Source organism: Brachyistius frenatus, unplaced genomic scaffold (assembly GCF_029030835.1).
Source record: "Brachyistius frenatus isolate BFR_SWC_R1_liver_20210118 unplaced genomic scaffold, ASM2903083v1 Contig_9, whole genome shotgun sequence".
Classification (NCBI taxonomy): domain Eukaryota; kingdom Metazoa; phylum Chordata; class Actinopteri; family Embiotocidae; genus Brachyistius; species Brachyistius frenatus.
The window spans coordinates 1,411,548-1,430,545 of NW_027210608.1; the positions used below are offsets into that span (position 1 = coordinate 1,411,548).

Below are 18,998 nucleotides of genomic sequence, written 5' to 3' on the forward strand. Positions count from 1 at the left end.
AGCGACTTGGCACTACGATGGGGATTTAGCTGCTTCATACTTAGCAATGTGACATAGCAATTAAACTGAACCCTCACTCAAGCAGACACGCTAAATTAAACGTTTGCAAAAATGTATGCAGAGGAAAGCGTGGCGGAAAGGATTTTGTTTTTTATCTCTCCTTTTGAAATGTTTGTCTTGCCATCAAATCATCCAGATTGTCAAACAGATAAATCCTTGTGACCTTTAAATCCCAAATATGTAAGGAGTCTTTGTGCGTTCCAGTGTGTGTCTCATGCTGACTCGGGAGGTCGGCTGGGTTCAAGGCTGGTGGTGGTGAACTGGAAGGGTTCATACGAATCATAGCATGCAGCCTCTTGGAAACTGATTGCGATTACATATAACTTAGCTTAAATGTTCCAGGACAACTGAGCAAAATGTAAAATGCAGGCTCTTAAATAATTACTTAAATGGAAGAAGACCAGAACAGGCTGAGGAAGGCTTTGGGGAAAAAGCCACCAGACTTTCAATGCATTTTAAATCAACATGGATTTAGTATTCAATTTTGTTTATTTTTCATTTATCTGCTTCATGTAGCATTTAAGTGACTGTCACTCAACAGGATTATCTTTTATAAAATATAGACTTCATTTAAATCAGCAGTAGTCGCAAGTACATCTCCCTTGGTGAAGGACAAATGCATTTGTTCAATCTCTCAACCCTGTGAAGTGGGTCTGCAGTGGGGGTTTTTGGTGGCTCTGCTCTGGGCTCCACATGCTGCAATAATCCAGGGAGGGTTAGGATAAAGCCCGGCTTCGTCTTCACTCTCTGCCTCCTCCCAGATCAGATGAGATTAGGGAAGAGCTAAGGAACTCTCGGGAAAGGCAGGGCTCAGAAACACTGGGGCTGGAGAGAGGAAGGACACGGCGAGCCAGGTGGGCGCTCCTGCAGGAGGAGATCTTTGGTTGGTGTTGGGTTTGTTGGTGCAGATGAAGGAGAATTTGGAGCCAGCTATTCAAGGTGCGTGATGGAGTAGATGCACTTTTCTTCTCTTTGGATTTCTCCTTGTGTCTTTTCTGGTGTGGTTTGGACTTTGAAAAAGACTCTGAAGAACAAACAGAAGTTGCATGTTTAATCCCTGACTCAGTTGTTGGCAGTGTTTGTGGGTGGGAAGCCAGTGAGGCGCCATATCCTCGTTCCTCGAGTAGGAAGTCGTGCTGGTCGGTCAGTGAACCTCGGTGTGTTTTGTGTCCTCTTGCTGGAGCTCCTTGCTGTCAGGTAGCAGCCGGTGTCCTCCTGTGACAGTGAAATCAGCAGCAACACAGCAATTTACCTCACGTACCAAACTGTGAAGAAACGCCTGAAGACTCATTGCAAGGATGACACATCAGTTCCAACCAAGCTGCCACATAATATAGTGTGTAGGACTGTCATCTTTCAAATGGTTAAGATAGTCAATGTTTGTTTCCCTAACCAGCTGTGTTAATGTTATTTTTTATCTTAAGTAATTTTGCCGAAGTGACTGAATTGAGTTTCTTGATACCTTATCTATTGTCTTGCAAATCACCTGTGTTTACTAACCTGACTGTCTGGAATCTATGACCTTCTGTTAGGCTGTGCTCTTGCACCGTATGATATGTGCCAACTCGTACTCATCCTGGGCCTCAAATACTGCCGTTTAGTTACAACCTGCTGGTGTCTCACAGACAAACACACGGTGCTCTTCTGCATCGTGTACATAAGCACAAGGTGACTTAAGTATACGCACCAAAACCACTTGGTTCGGGTCAGGAAAAGATTGTGGTTCTTTGACAAAGTGGCAGTATATGACATGCTGGGAATGAGAGCGGGCCGTTCGTGTTTACATTCGAATGTGTTTGCAGAATATAACCGTTTGTGTCACTGTTCATACTGAGACGGCTGAATGACGTTAAGGTGACTGTGACTGTGTCTGTCTTGCAGCGAGCCATGCCAAGCTGATACCGGAGTAACAGCGACAGATCGTGAGACTATGCGTTAAGGATCGTCTCCTGAATTCTTAACGACCTGAAGCCCGCTGATATTCTTCTTCGGCTGTTCGTGGAAGTTGTTTTGGCAATGGGGAGGAAGAAGATTCAGATCACCCGGATCGTAGATGAGAGGAACCGACAGGTCAGTGTCCTCTTCTTCTACTGTCTTCTTACATTACGTCTGATAATAATTATGTGTTGCTTGTTGTCTGTACAGAAACCTCAGGGTAAGAAGCTTCTTTCCACATAAACTGCTGCATTGTCCAAGTTTGTTATGCGTGCTGTATTGTATCTGTGCAAGAAATCCAACTTCGAGCTGCAGTTTTGGACTTTTTTTTAATTAATTTTTTTATGATGCGTTGATGTATGTGTCTCCTGAATCCTGTTGAGAGCACACCCTAACAAAGTGGGATTCACTGTTTAATCCAGGATTCATGGGGAATGGGGAACTGATATTTTAGTCATAAAGATTAATGAAAGACAAAAATATTATGTTGATGTGCATGTATAGACAAGCTCCTGAACGTTTTGTGAAGGGAACCCTCAAGGAACCTTTTGTGGATCCCAGTAAGTTTCAATCTGAGGAGCTCCTGAAGAGTCCTCTAAGTCATTTCACTTTTGAGAGTGCAGCGGTCACAGCTGGTGGCGAGGGCAGTAATTTGGGGTTAGCTGGGTTCGGACAGCACCCTGTCATTAGCAGGGTGGGTCAGTGTTAGGGACACACAGTGGCCTTCTCTCCTCACCGTCTCCTTCTGCAGCCACACTGCTGCCCACTGGAATCCTTGTCTGTCTGTCTCCTCTATATATATCACCCCCACAGCACAACAAATACCATCCTGTCTGAGAGGAAGGCACTGCTGCTGGAAATAGGGATGTGGCTGGAAAATAAATATCTGGGATGATGTTTATATTTGATGTTTGGTTGTCCTGGCCGAAGCATTTTTAGATAGACACTGCTGTAGTTGTTTGGTGTGTACTATCACTGGAGCCTGCCGTATATATTTAGGTTCCTGCACTCTATTTTGGGAAGTTGGCTTGTGCTCTTGTTTTATCTGTCAAGCACATCAAGAGTTTTTAGCAGTTTTATTTCCTCTTTTTTTTTTTAAATGATCACACTATTGCACATTATGCAGGATATGTAGCAATGACACCAGCACACATCAGCAGCCACAAACTCCAACAGAGAAACCATTCAGTTCTTTGTCATCCCTTTTCACAGAAATCTAGGTTAGGTTAGGTTAGGTTAGGTTAGGTTAGGTTAGGTTAGGTTAGGTTAGGTTAGGTTAGGTTAGGTTAGGTTAGGTTAGGTTAGGTTAGGTAGTTACTTTATTAATCTAACCTAACCTAGATTTCTGTGAAAAGGGATGACAAAGAACTGAATGAATCTATGTGCAAATCACGTTCACGAAATAATTTACAACTTCATTTAAAGAAAAGAAAGAAACAAACTTCAACATTAACTGTGTTTGGACTCATAGTGAGAACTGTGGCGTCCTTCTTACCACTATCATTTAATCTGGTTTACATAATGAGTTTGTAACAATTATTCTGAGTCCTACCGTCCCAAATGTCTCTGGAGTTAGTACAAATGTGTGGCTTGGTTGAACATGAACTTCGTTGGCCCTCTGATTGTGTTTTTTCCCCAACTGGAAAATGAAGGAGCTTGGCTGAGGCCACTTCACCCCTCAGACTTTTCAAAAACAAATTAAATTGTACTGGAGACAAATGGTATTATATCACCCCGCTGGGAAGAAGATGTTGAAATGTTTAAAGAAAAATGTACTTTTGTCATCGTACAGGTGTCCAAAGGATTTGTTAACAGCCCACATCTGTCTCTATCTGCCTTTCTGTGGTATGAAAAAAGAAAAAAGCTACTGTGCTGTACTCTCCACAGTTTTCTGAGTGAAAGCCTTTAAGTGAGGCTGAAAGTGGAGAGCAGCTGTAAGTCACCAGCTTCCATATATGTAACTCAGTATCTGACATGATTTGGCTTTTGTAGGCTGTTTCACACTCTGGGTAATGTTGTTTTCCAATGAAAACCAAGGATCTCCAAAATGTCAGCTTTCAGTAACAGCAAGTGAGGTTTCACACTTACCCAAACACTACTGGAGCACCTACTCTCAGAAATACAGCAGAAGAGCAGCAAAACAAACACACAAGCTTTTGTCTGTAGCTCTTTAACTACTCACTAACTTGTTCTTTTGATTTAAGAAACTGTAGAAAGTACAGTTTTCTTGTTCTGTATGTGCATTTTTGATGAACAGTCGCTGTAAGCCCCTCACCTCAGTGACAAATACACTTTCCTGTGACTGCTTCATAATAAAACCACCCTGTATTTCACCAGTTGAATGCTTTTAAAGTAATGTTGGGTTTGTAATAGTGGCAACTAATAGAACAGTAAACACTGAGGCTGATATTAGTAAGATCAAATCACACTGCACCTAACAATGAAAGTTACTGTATGTAAGGACTACTATAAAATACACAAAATGGATATTACAGAAAACAAATGCTAACCATAAATAGTATGAAAAAGAAGCTACGATTCATCACTCTTATTTTTCTTAAGCTTCATATACAGGAAAATGATCTGACCCCACAAAAGTATTTAGTTTTACAGTTAATCTAAAAAAATAAAAAAAATAAAAATAAAAAAAAGACCCAAAATGTATATATTTTTTCACCAGACAGCAAGACTATTAAAGACACAGTAATTTGACCTCCAGTGAGTTTGACGAAGTATAATTTCTTGCTCAGTCGCTACAGATTTTTGATTGGATGGATATTCTTGTGACCACTGAATAACCTGTAAAAGTGGCAAGGTGCTACATAGAGTAATGAGATGTATGATGCCAGCGTGTAGAGCATTGTGTTTCTTCATTTCTGGAGCATGTAAAAGCAGGAAGAGCAGAGCAGTATGGGAGAGGAGTTGCCGTTTTTCTTCTAAACAGATTAAAACTTGGTGGGAAAGGCACACATGGTTGCTTTAAACAACACTAAATCATCACCATGTTTATAGGATAATGTAGACTTGAGTTCCCCTCGGAGAAGTGAAACATTTCACAGGAATTTCTGAGCCCGGTGTCAGTATACAAGTTTGGTAGGACTGGAGTGTTTTGAGAGTCAATTATAGTCTTTAGTAATATTTACAGGAGAATTCATATTGTTAAAATTTAATAGTTAGGACTACCTTTATCATTTCCTGTCATGACACCTTGAAGGAGTACCTGAACTAACCACTCAGTACTCAACATTTCTGGGCAACTTTGAGGTGTGAGGGTGTAAGAAAGCCTCCAGATACGAGATGAAATGAGTCAGGGTTCCTAGGAGCTGTTATGGAAGATAAATCCAGATGACTCACTGCAGGGAGTGACAGTGTGACCCACGTGTGACCTGTGGGCTGTGTGGGCTTAATGTGAGCTGTAAATGGTCCACTCCAAACAATACATTTCATCCGTGTGGTTTAGAGGCACACAGAGGTGTCAGAAAAGACTGTTATTATTTTAGATGGCACGTGGCAGTAACAGTAGATGGTCGTTGCGTCTATGAGCTGTGTTTCTCCTGGAAAGGTTTACGCTCTTTAAGGTGCTCAAAGCCCTCCTGCTCTGGTTACTATTAAGGCTATGTGACACTGATCATCCTGGAAGGGGAAAAAAATTAGTCAGTAGCGTTCCCCACCCACATAGGAGAAGCAAAATTCAATGGCATAACCCCCCTCCCCCCACCCACACACACACACACACACACACAAATCTGTCATCAGCTGATTGTGTGTCAGTAGTTTCATTGCGTTTATTGGCTCAGAGCAGTTAAACGTTTCTTTGTTGATTTTTTAAAAATCCACTGGATGGCAAAGAAATACTGAATGTTCCTGTAATCAGGTGTTTAAAACGTTTTATTCTGTTTTCAGCTTTTGGCACACTTCCACCTTGGAAGATTGTTTGAACCTAAAACATTTAAAAGTTGTGTTTTTTGCTGAAAGAAGGAAGTCTTCAGATTTATAACGGTAAATATATATTTGTTGCCTTTAGGAAATGTTTGTATAAACTTGCTTGACTTCCACTGCCCCTTCATATATCTATTTAGCATTATTATTGTATGTCTTCCACCATGACAGCTTAATTATATACAGTACATAATGGAATTTACTTGTCTCAAAGACATCTCAGCATATGTAGGTAACAGAAAAATGATACAAATATGCAGATGAACAACTGATTATTGTGCCAGCAATTTAAAGATATATTATTTGTTACATTGCAATTTTGCATCTGAACTGAGCTTTGGTTTCTGTCCTTCCAGGTGACTTTTATGAAGAGGAAGTTTGGTCTGATGAAGAAGGCTTATGAGCTGAGTGTCCTGTGTGACTGTGAAATCGCCCTCATCATCTTCAACGGCTCCAACAAGCTGTTTCAGTATGCCAGCACCGACATGGACAAAGTCCTGCTCAAATACACCGAGTACAACGAACCCCACGAGAGCAGAACCAACTCGGATATCGTTGAGGTACGTGGGAGAAATGTATTGTCAGCCCAGTACAGTCTTATTTACAGTCTGATCAGAGAGGAAACTTTTTTGAAGGAGCTGTTGAAACCTGTTATGCTGCCATGTGCAGCAGTTCTGAGTGCAATATGCAAATGTGCACCACATGCAGCAGCTTATTTTGCATTAACACAATGACGTATTTGATTGTTTTTGTCATTTGATAGTGCAGATAGATGCTTTCAGGCCAGAGGAATTGTGTTTTATTCTCCACGGACAGACGCTTTTATCATCCACTTAGAGCATTAGTGACTGAAATGACTGCAGTTGTGTTTCAGAGAGATGAATTGCTAGAAAGCATACCACCAGAGGTTACGGCAGAACACTTCCAGCTGTTGCTTCCTTTAATACTCTTATTTCTTTTAAAATTGACATTTTGAAAGACATTTGGTGTATCTGTGTCATTCAGTGTGGAGCACATGAATGCTTAAGTTGATGAAGAACACAAAATGCAATGCAGGCCAGCTGTAACAACAGAGAGGCAGAAGAGACAAACAGAGATGGGACTGTTTCTCTTTCACTGGTTTAAAATGGTGTATCATGTGAGAAAACCAAACTCCTCCACTGTAAGTGAAAATTAGAATGACCTCCTTCACCAGTTACAGTAATGCAGAGGAATTCATGTAGGGGACAGTGAATCCGAAGTCAGTAGGGTAATCTCATCCTGATTTAAAGTAGATGGTAATCAGACCGTCAGAGAATATTAGGACATGAAGTGGTAAAAACATGGAACTGGCTCTAGTATGGGATCAAAGCAATAAAAGAATCCGTTACGTATTAGAACATCCAAAACAATACATGTAGATACAGAGTTTGAACATTTAAAACTCATGTAGGGAAATGTTTTGAGCAGGAAAATACCATGGATAATGCAAACCTGGATTTCTTACATTTTAAATTTGGCAGGTACTAATTTGACCTTTTATTTTGTGCGGCTCAGAAACTTTTTCTATTATGTTGCTTTTCTAATTGAATTGATGGTTCCCTAAGGCGCCCCATCTGGAGTATTTCACTGAAGGGAAACAAACTGGGTATTGAGTCAGGTTTAAGAACAGGGTGGGTTGTTTAATGTGTATACCGTAATTTCCGGACTATTGAGCGCACCTGAATATAAGCCGCACCCACTGAATTTTTAAAAAATAATTATTTTGAACATAAATAAGCCGCACATGTCTATAAGCCGCAGGTGCCTACCAGTACATTGAAACAAATGAACTTTACACAGACTTTAACGAAACACGGCTTGTAACAAAAATAAAAAATGAGCGGTAAACAGTAGCCTACCAAGAAAGTCATTGGTCACTATCTTCCTCCTCCTGTGCACTGAAACCACTGAAGTCATCTCCTTCAGTGTTGGAGTTGAATAGCCTCAGAATTGCTTCATCCGATGTTGGATCGTTTTCATTGTCGCTCTCGTTACTTTCATCCGGAGGCAAATTCCCCGCTGAGCTCATGCTGCCCTCTTCAACACGCAGCAGTCTAGCCTTTCGAAACCCTATGAGACTAAGTATCATCTTAGACTTCTATATTAAGTATAGAAGCAAGTTCTATATGATGCAATATTTATCGACACGTGACCCAAGATTCATTCAGAGATTGCAGGGCGAAAGCCCAGATCTCTGCTGGGCCTAGAGACGCCCCTAGTATTATTTTTTTTTTACATTTTTTTTGCAATTAGTATTGTTGTAAAAACCAAGTAGACTGTTTTAAGCCTAAATCTGCCATCATTGTTTTTAGTGGGTGGAAAACATAAGAAACTAGAATTGTGCTCTGAAAGCAGAGATCTCCGCCAAGGCCAAAAGCCAATTGTTCTACAATCTGAAAATCTGCAACTGCACCCAGTATGTACTGTATGTCTGGATATAGTTCCAAAAACGACTAGAATGATGTCAAAAAAACACTTGTACCTCTGAAGCTCACATCACAGCTGTGGTACATGTTGCGGTTCTACCAGTGAAACTACCCTGAAACCCTAAGTGCTCCATAAAGACTGCTTACATCATTACAGTAAATCTGACCAAGTACACGTGTATCTCAGTGGATTACTAGTCTGTGAATGTGGACTGTGATATGAAGTCACTGTATTTCTAGAATGGCTTATGTTTTGTCTCTATTGAACTTTACTAAAATCTAATGGATGTTAACATGCATGGCATTTGGTCATCCTGAGGGTCTGTCTCAGTGTTAATGAAAGTGAGACATAGTTGCTGGATCCACGTTGTGTTTTGGATCCGCTCCAAAATTGAATGGGTTCTTCCTTGGCCTTTCACTACATCCCTCCATCAAGTTTAATGAAAATCGGGCTGGGTGGTTTTCCATAATCCTAACAAACAAATAAACAAACAAACAAACAAACTTGAAAACATAACCTTCTTAACAAAAGTAATGGATGTAATGGCAGAACATTGTTATTTAAAAAATCAAAAGGTTTGGTGCTAATGAATCAGGAAATAGAAATAAATAAATGGAACAGGTTGATCCTCCAAATCTGTTTGACTGTTTATGAAGCATTAAAACACAGACCTTAACTGGCCTTATGAAGACAGATGTTTTGAGAGATAAGACCCAGCAGTTCACTCCCTCTCTCTGGTCACACGGCGTCCTCTGTGTGGTGATGTGATGCCGACATTGTTGTGTCACAGATCCTGAGCAGTCCCTGTCTTTCACAGCATGTACTCATTGCCACCGCCATTAAAATGAATGGCCATCGTGACTCACGTTCTGCCTATTTATGTAAGCTGCTAATGCCTGTTTGCTTTTCTGAGAGCCTGAATTTACTGCTCTCGCTTGCTCTCTCTCTCTCTCTCTCACACACACACACACACACACACACACACACACACACACACACACACACACACACACACACACACACACACACACACACACACACACACACACACACACACACACACACACACACACACACACACACACAGCAGTGCCGTACCAAATGCAAACAGCCACATAAAGGAAGCTGAACTTCCCAAACTAACCGTGATTATTTTTGAATTGCTTCTTTCCATCCGTCTTCTTCCTTACTCAGTGTTCTCAGTCTTGCCAGTAACACAAACGTTTCACCTTCCAAAGTAAATCTGAGATTACAGGGAAGAAAAGGAAAAGAAAAATCCAGCGTTAGGGCTGGACAGGAACATGTATGTCGACCTGTAAAGCCTTTAAAATACTGTTAAATGCTGAATTCCTCCTGTTGGACGTAGTAATAGTAGTGGTGGAGGTCGTTAATACGCATCATTAACATGGCCACAATAATTCTAAAGAGTATAATCCTGTCTATTCTCCTACTGTAAACCACATGGAGCCACCTGTGAAAGCTCTGTAAGCCTTCATTTGCTTACTTTCAGCTTTTAATTTGTTTATTCCCACAAATGTCACAGATGGACACGCCAGTTAAAACAAAGCCTGGAAAGAGAGAGGTTGCTCTTTTACATATGGGTCAGGCCATTTGCAACATTGAAGCATGAAATTTGACTGTGTGTCAAGTAAAGCCCCACTGGCTGCAATAGATGCTTCATGTCAGGAGGGACAGCTTCTTTGGATTCATTGTCTTTGTTTGATGGATTCATTGTCTTTGTTTGAAGGGACACGACTTTGACCGATAACTATCTTAAAAACACAAATAGGTCCCTGGTCCCTTTGTCACACACACACGAGCCCCACCGCTACACAGCCAGCACTCTGTCTCTTTGCTTGGTTTGTTCAGTAAAATTTAAATTCTCCTGAATTTTTCTGTAAGAAACTACAAACCATAATTAAACCAAAGTTATTTGTCATTTTCAAAGAATGGCGGATTCATTTTTGGGCACATTTGTGGAAATCTTATCCGTGGTAGCTGACGTGCTGTATTACAGATTAGCTATCCTAACCAGAGAAACTTCATACTTTATAGCTCAACAATGTTTATACATTTTCCCCTTTTCAACAACACCACGCAATTGGCCAACCACAGTTTTAAATTAGTTTTAAATGAATAGTTCAACATTTGGGGAAGTAGGCTTTTTGTTTTTCTTGCCGCTAATAAATAGTCCAATCCACAACCTTGTCTTAAACAACATGTTGTTTGTACACTAAGATTTTTGTACAAGATAAAACATGGTGATGAGCTGTAGTAGCTGTTTTCCTGTTTTCAATTTTATTTTGTGCCAAACTAAGCTACCTGGCTGCTGCCTGTAGCTTCATATTTATTGTACAGATACAATATTTGAGTTGAGTCTCATCTATCTCACTGAGAAAGCTGTCCTTTTACAATATTCAACATTTAGGGAGTATCCGTTGTCCTTTCAAGCTGCTATTCCACTTAGTATACAAAGCTATCAAACCAGTCTAAATAGCACTAATATCCATCTCATTTTGATAAATGTCTCATTTTGTTCAATTCAGTGGACTCTCTTTCATGGGTCCAGTTGTGATGGCAGATGACCAGACTGTCAAAGCTTACATCAACAACTAGTCCAGTCACCTCAGCATTGGATCCATTACAGTGTGATTCTATTGATGATGCAGACTAACATACAGAAACCCCAAATACATCAAAGATGACGCTTAGCATCAATCAACAATGTTGAAATTGACATTTTTTTGTGATTCTAACAGACAGGTTTGCAAAAAGAAATATGACCCCGGATACAGTGGATCACGATTTCTTAAGATAACTGACATTTAATTTCTGTTTGACTTGAAGCAATACAAATCTTTTGAAACTATCTCTACAGATCTATCTCCATATGGAGGAGATCAAACTGTAAGGTCAGCCTGAAATGAAGGTGGAAACCAGGAACAGTGTTTTTATTTCATGACTACGGCCTGACAGCTAAAACAACTACAAGCCTCTCACCGGTCAGCTCATCTCCTTGACAGATTACTTTTGTCATGATAATTGAGACAGGTTTGTGTCCAGCAGAGTTGAGTTTCAGTAACAACAGAGCAGCCATCCAAGGTATGCAGTGGAGTCGTGTCGGGCTGCGGAGCCCGGAGATGAATGAGAACCATAAGAGAAAGAGAAAGCTGCAGTCCAGTGAAACCTGACGCTGTGGAGAACAACACAGCAGCTGATTGGGTTCAGCTCTGTATGATACAAAAAGCAGGCTGTGGAAAGTGTTTGTGCTGCGGCCTTGGATAAGTGTGTGAGCTGAGCGTTTCTCTGCCAGAGATGTGTCGGATCACATCTCAAGCACTCTCGTGCCTGCCCTATTCTTAGCCGATGGGGCAATCGCCCGACTGGAAAGGGCTCAGTCCAGTGAAATAGGGGGGGCCTTATTTTATCTTTGATGCCGCCCCAACAGCAACAAGATATCACCCTCACATGTTAAGATGCTTAGCGGTGCAGCTCGTGCCTCGTGGTGGCAGCGATCCAGATGCCTTTGGAGATCCACTAAAGCTGACTTTGACATTTGAGATGATAAGGAGACACACACTCTCAGATCCTGTAACAGACACTTTAAGATAGTCCTCAGTGCCCAGACATGATGTAGTGGTTTAAACCAGCATCTGTGGAGACACATATATCCAGGACCAAATCCCACTTACAGAGCCCCCCTTCTCCTGGGTCCACTCTGTCCCTCTCTGCCCTCATACCGTCCACTGTCACTTCTCTAAAGCAGATTTTGTAGGAGCTGGCGCTGTCCTGTGTTTTAAAGCTGAACTTCAAAGCTACCTTAAGATGCTGTGGAACGTTTAAAGACCACACGATTGGGAACAGCTGTTCTCTAAAAGCAACTCTTCCCTTCATATTTTGTTGTAAGGTCAAGCAGAGTTCACTCCAGAATCAGAGAACAGTTTATAAACTCCTGATGCTGAGCAACTAAAAACGTCCCATCTGCTTCGATTTGGCTCACGTCGCCTCACATCATTAATAATAATCGGTGTATGCTGAACATCATTGCTGGAATGAAAGTTGTTTTGCTCTTGAGCTGTGTCACCAAAGTACTCAGAAGACTTGCACCACATTCACCTTCACATGCAGCTATGTTGACGGTCATGATGGCAATCAAACAGAATAGATGTAAGTGAGGTCATTTGAGCTGAATTAGCTGTTAAATTGGATTCATGCCTGAGTTTTATTTTCCCATGACAGGCGTTAGATTTTAGCCTTTGAAAGCAGGAACAATCATTTAAACAGCATTGCTGGGCTTGTTTGTACAGACACATTGCAGTGTCCTTTTATGTGTTATTGCAACATTGGTTATGCATCACCGTGTTTCCCTGCAATAAGCTTGTAGTCATAAAACAGATATATGACACTGCAGTGCTTTGCTGAAGCAAGGTCAGGACCTCGGCTCTGTTGCAATAAGAAAGCAGTTAATGTCACTCTCTAATTTGTATACTGGAATGACAGACTCTTGTTCATCGATGGACTTGTCATTGATGCAGGAGTTTTTTTTCGAATTTGGGAGCATTTTGTGTCGTCTTTTTTCTTTTGCAATGTGTGTCAGAATGTTTGTCAGGGTCAAATTATCTGTAATGCACCAAATGTTTAAATCACTGATGGATAATTTTTATCACCTAGCGTTGTGACTAATAACAAATAATTGCTTGTGTAAATCACATGATGTACCATCCTATAATTCAATGAAACGGCATAATTGTGAGACAGAAGGTCCAACAAACAAGCAGCACAATCAGACAGGATTTGGTAAAGCTTGTCAAACAAAATTAGAAAACAAACATGTGCTTCCTTAGTAATTTTAAACCATTCAATTTACTTGTGCATAGTAATGAACAACCATTCGTTTGAGCGGGAACTGAGCATGTGACTTCTTAAGCGTAAATAGACTTGTGAGTGTGTTGTTAAAGGTTGGAGTAACTACTAGTGTCTGGGAATGCGGAGGACATGTGGCAGACAGACAGTCAGTTGGCTGTTGGTCTGTCAGTCTGTCCTTTTCACGCTATGACGTGTAATGTAATAAGGAGCAGAGATGAGATGATGGATACCAGAAAAGTGATGTCATCGTCCAGGCTTGAATGACGTTGGTATGTTTTTTGTTTTTTAACAGGTGCTGTGAATTAACATCCATCAATTTATTCTTCTATTTTCTAAAGCAATTATCTAAATGTAATCTTTCTGAGCCAGCTGACTGCCCATTCCACGCTTAACTTGATTTATTTACACAGAGAATTACATGTCTCCTTTTAATATAATGCATAACACATGTCTAATTGAAATATTTGAAATATGCCATCACACAGTTCTCTATGTATTTATGTATATTCGAGTCAGCCCTATAGAGAGTTTCAGTATCTTTTAGCTCATTGTTTTGGTTACGACCTTCATCAACTTCATTTCACCTCATGAAACAGCAGACAGCTCTAGGAGCCCCATTACACATCATCTAACATCACTGAACAGCAGATTTGTAAAGTTAACAACAAGCTGGGGAACATACCGGAGCATCTAACAGATAAAGAGCTTTTTATGTCCCTCAGGAGTTGGTGGAGATCAAACACAGATCTAAAAGCAGAACAGTTTCAGCCATATGAACTTAAAAGGTATCCTTTTATACTTTATTAACAATTAATATATTTCAAAACAAAATATACAATCTGTCTTGAAAAAAATAATCTATGACAGATCAACAGATGACAAAAAAGCAGGTCTTTTACAACTCCTGCCTTCTTCAAGCAGGGGTCAGACTTATTATTATTACATGAAATTATGGATATGTTTCATCTCTGATGAGATGTAAAGACACTTTTGTGACCCTAATATATTACAACAGGAGTTAAAAAAAACATTAAACTATAAGGAGGATGTTGTTATAATAAGAGGAAACAAATGTTCTCAATTTTCTTCAAAACCATTGAGGTTTGAGGTTCCACTATAATCATCAAAAGAGCGAGGAACTTTATTAATATTAGTTCCACATCCTATTTTCATGTATGTGTGTACATATTTAATTGTAACAACAACAACAACAATTGTAACAACCTTGTACTTATGTAATGAATACAATAATAATAGATAATGTTGATGATTGACAATGCTTACCTTGGCCCTTAGCCTTTTTACCAAAAACTAATTTTAATTCTATCCTAACATTTCATTGCATCTTCAAAGCAGTGCTTTGGTCGCCCGGCCTGCCTGCCTGCAGTGCTGTAGATATTTGTCCACGCTGTGCTGCCAACAGTAATAGGATCTTCCACAGACAGAGGAGTTCGTGCTAATGAATCTAATTTGACCGCTTGCTCTCCACGGGGCTCAGGGATACATTAACAAACAAATCTCAGCCTTTTATTTCCCCGTTTGTCCGCCCGGCACCGCTGTAAACACTTTAGCAAACTCAAAGTTGTTTCAGGCACGCCATAAAAAATACCTGCTTACTGTAGTTCACTGTTTAAAAGGCTGCTGTGAATATAGATGAGTAAATGTGCTATTCGGGGCAGCGTATCTTCAGAGGAGGGCTTTCCTTAACGTCTGCACAACACAGATCAGCTCTTTGTCTGTCACACTATTTCAGAGCTCATTAACTCAAACAAACTGTACAGAAACACAAGGATGTGTGTGTGTGTGTGTGTGTGTGTGTGTGTGTGTGTGTGTGTGTGTGTGTGTGTGTGTGTGTGTGTGTGTGTGTGTGTGTGTGTGTGTGTGTGTGTTTGTGTGGGCAGATGATGTTTGGTTAAAGCAGGAACTCAGGTGCTCTGCTACTCTACGTGTAAAACATTGATGCATTACTCAAAGTTGACACCATGTGTACTTTGTCTAATTTCTAAGGGAAGGTCATTATTATCGTGCTTCATAAAAGACTGAATATCAGATCAAGCGGTTCAGTAGACAATTTATCCGTATTCAGAGTCTAAGCTAATTGTATGTCAAAACTTCCACAGATCAAATCTACTTGTTCGTGCGTTGGTACACTTCAGAGTTCTTTTTTTTTTATGTGAGAGCAGACAAAGAGGCCCCACATTTTCAAACATTTACATCTTTAATCAGCCGTGTATTGATGGTGAGACACAAAGTATAAGAAGAGTTGTGCAGGTATTTGATGATGGCACTAGATGAAAAGTCAGTGGGTCACCAATGTTACTGCAATTTATCCTATTGGGGAACATGAATATCTGAACCAAATGTAATTGTAATCAATTCGATAGTTGTGAATTGTGCTAACCGATAAAACGTATTTTCATCGCAGAAGACTGAGCGATCATTTTATTTATAGGCCAACATTTGATAGAGATAGATTCCTAGATACGTGGGCCATGCTATTTATGTTTTGTTTAAACGGTTCCATGTACACTTTGTTCAATAAAAGCATGTCTGAAATCATTTATTTATTTTCTTCTTGGGCATATTGTAGGCTAAACGCTTAGGGTCTTTGTTAGCAGTGAACCTACAGTATAACAGCAGATAAACACACAAACTGTATAGCTCATATGCACACTTCAATATTTGACTGTTTGTTGAAAGTCATATCGCAATATTGAACAATGTTATCACACATTTTCCTCATATCATGCAGGCTATTAAGTGGAAACAAATTGTGACCTGACAGTGGCGCTACATGACAGTCAGGGCATCACCATTAAGACATGTCCTCAGTGGACCATGAATTGCTGAAGCCAACTGAGAAATCCATTCAAAAGTCGCTGAGACATTTCAGTCTGAACCAGAGTCGTGGACCGACTGACTGACATCATCATTCCTAGAGCCGAGCCAACACTGTGGCTTAAAATTAAGCAATTACTGTGCTGCGAGGTTTTGGTTTATGGTTGTAATTAATGAATTATTCACAGAGACATTCAGATACGTAAATGCTTGACAAGTGTGAATTAAACCAACAATCTGTACAATGAAAACTCCCTCTGCTATGAACCGTTAACAGTTGGTCAGTCAGATGGAAAAAGCTGCCTGAGAAGTCCATACAAATATCAGTACAAACAACAGGAACATTACACCAGCAGGTCTTTGTGGTGCTGTTGCAAAGTGACCAACACGTGTTTCCCCCCATCCTCACTTCAGTAAGAAATAAATAAGGAACTCACCAAGACTTTATTTACAGAAAAGTAATCCTGGCCTGAGTGTTAGAGAAGTAATCAAATACTGTGAGCCTCAAATCTGGTTTCACGTCATGTCAGTGGTCGGTTGTCCTTCCTGCTGTTTAACCACATAGCAGATATGGAGCAACCAGATGCATACACATCCTGTTTTTGATTACAATATATGTCCAAAGTATTTACTTAGTATAGTGTTTTTGCATTTTTTATTAAAAAAAAATCAAATATGTTTTTCAATCATTTTCACAAACCGTTTTATTTTGATTCATTAAATGCTTCACAAGAAAACAAAACACACAAGGAAGAAATATGTTCCTTCATTGCTGTCAGTGGTTAACTTTAACATGGCTTCATTATGAAGTCAACTACAGACCACTGTAAGGTTTTGCCAAAGACCTGTTATAACCCTTAGATTTTTTTCCCCCAATGCTTTTACCATTTTTTCCCAACTAAATGCTTGATTTGCCCCACAGGCCCTGAACAAGAAGGAGCACAGAGGCTGCGACAGCCCAGACGCCGAGGCGTCCTACGTCCTCACCCCCCACACTGAGGAGAAGTACAAGAAGATTAATGAGGACTTTGACAACATGATGAAGAGCCATAAAATTGTAAGTTACATTGTAATTCATTGTTATATTTCATCAGCTCCATTGTTCTTCACATTGATGTGATTGCAGTATATAAAGTTATGTACATTCAGTACACAAATCACAGCCTTGCTTAATTTAGTTTGAAGTTTCTTCAGAGACAGAAACCCACCCTCTTTTCCTGCCCACATTTCTCTGAAAAAGCATGAACCGAAAACCTTCCAGTCATATAGCTGCTTCCCCACTGACCTGCCACTTTTGGTTTTCATTGGATTTCTCCTCCACTGCCTTATGTTCTTACAGTACTACAGAAAATACAGTAAAATGCGACAGTCATTATTACATTGTCGTTACTCGCCCTTTTCAAGCCCAAAAGAACCCTTTGCATAAACACAAAGATTCAGATTTCAGAAAAACAGTCGCTACCATTTCATATAATCTGTACTGATATTGATCAAGCTCTTGTTCATGTCCTTTTGTCTGTCACTTCCTCCTCAGTCTACTGGCCAAGCACAGCAGCACTTCATGCATGTAGCAGCAGGCAGCATGGCCTACAGCTCTGGTGGAGGAGGAGGAGGAGGAGGAGGAGGAGGAGGAGGAGCGATGTCCCAGGCTCTAGCTGCAGCCACAGCAGCTCTCGCTGACAGCGGGATCCTCGCCTCACCTCACACACATCTCCACAGAAACATAAACTCTTCACAAAGACCTCCCAGCACTGGAAACACAGGTGTGTGTGTGTGTGTGTGTGTGTGTGTGTGTGTGTGTGTGTGTGTGTGTGTGTGTGTGTGTGTGTGTGTGTGTGTGTGTGTGTGTGTGTGTGTGTGTGTGTGTGTGTGTGTGTGTGTGTTTACTGCATGTGCTGTTAGGGAAAGGCAAGTAACAGGAATTTTGCTCGGCTCTTTGGAAAATAAACTCATCGGTAAACTTCACACTGATCTGATTACAATCAACCAAAGGAAACACAACAACAGCTTTGTGCATTTATCACTGTCCTTGATGGACCAGCAGCTGTGCAAAATATCACTATTCAAATTAGTATTACTTAACAGAGAATCTGGAAAAAACACACTCATGTATTCTGACACATGTACACAGACCAGTGCATGCATTATTTCTCTGTTTTTCTACTTTTGACAAAAAAGGCAGTCTGGCTATATTTATGTGCATAAATGTGATAGAAAATGCTGCTGCCAATATATTTGAGCAGGTGACGAGTGTGAACCATTTGAAACCATTTAAAAAGAAAGAAAAATCAACCAGTGTGTGTGTGTGTGTGTGTGTGTGTGTGTGTGTGTGTGTGTGTGTGTGTGTGTGTGTGTGTGTGTGTGTGTGTGTGTGTGTGTGTGTGTGTGTGTGTGTGTGTATATCCTCAGGTGGCCTGCACGGCAGTTCTGATCTGGCTCTGCAAAATGGAGCTGGTGTGTATCTTACAGGAGTCTTAAAAACACTCTCTGACATGTACAGCACACAAACACATTTCTCTACATCTCGAGCGGTATTTGTAACCTTTTTGGTTTATGAACCCTTAAAATGCTGCATTTAAATTTTTTTAAATTTTACTTTTTACAATGAAAATTATCCATTAATTTGCAAAAAAAAAAAGCAAATACGAACAGAAACGGATTATTACTGTTTCCGTTCCTCTTGTTAGCTCTGAATTATTTTGCATCTTGGTCCCGATCCTTAAGTCGGGAACTACTGATGCACCTGGATGCACCTCAGTGTCCCCTCTCCTTGTGTAGCTGTATTTGTCCTCACTCACCTGTCTTCAGTCCTCGCTACAAAATGTCCATGCGGACCACCCGCCTTGTCGTCTTCGTGCTCTGCCTCCCAGAAGCACTGCCATTATATAATGTCAAGAGAGAGAAAAGATCAA

General features: G+C 40.4%; 1 protein-coding gene across 2 annotated transcripts in view; it reads left to right on the top strand.

The window, feature by feature from the left end:
* The window catches only part of LOC138616176 (myocyte-specific enhancer factor 2A-like), a 45,572-nt gene that overhangs the window by 18,200 nt on the left and 8,374 nt on the right, over positions 1-18,998 (top strand). The window contains exons 3-7 of one of the 2 annotated variants that reach the window (XM_069690297.1): positions 1,942-2,130; positions 6,291-6,494; positions 17,009-17,143; positions 17,621-17,849; positions 18,496-18,540. In XM_069690297.1, coding sequence (XP_069546398.1) covers positions 2,077-2,130; positions 6,291-6,494; positions 17,009-17,143; positions 17,621-17,849; positions 18,496-18,540 — 667 coding nt within the window. In that variant the 5' untranslated portion in view covers positions 1,942-2,076. The remainder of the gene's footprint in view (positions 1-1,941; positions 2,131-6,290; positions 6,495-17,008; positions 17,144-17,620; positions 17,850-18,495; positions 18,541-18,998) is intronic. The other variant, XM_069690298.1, reaches the window with a different exon arrangement.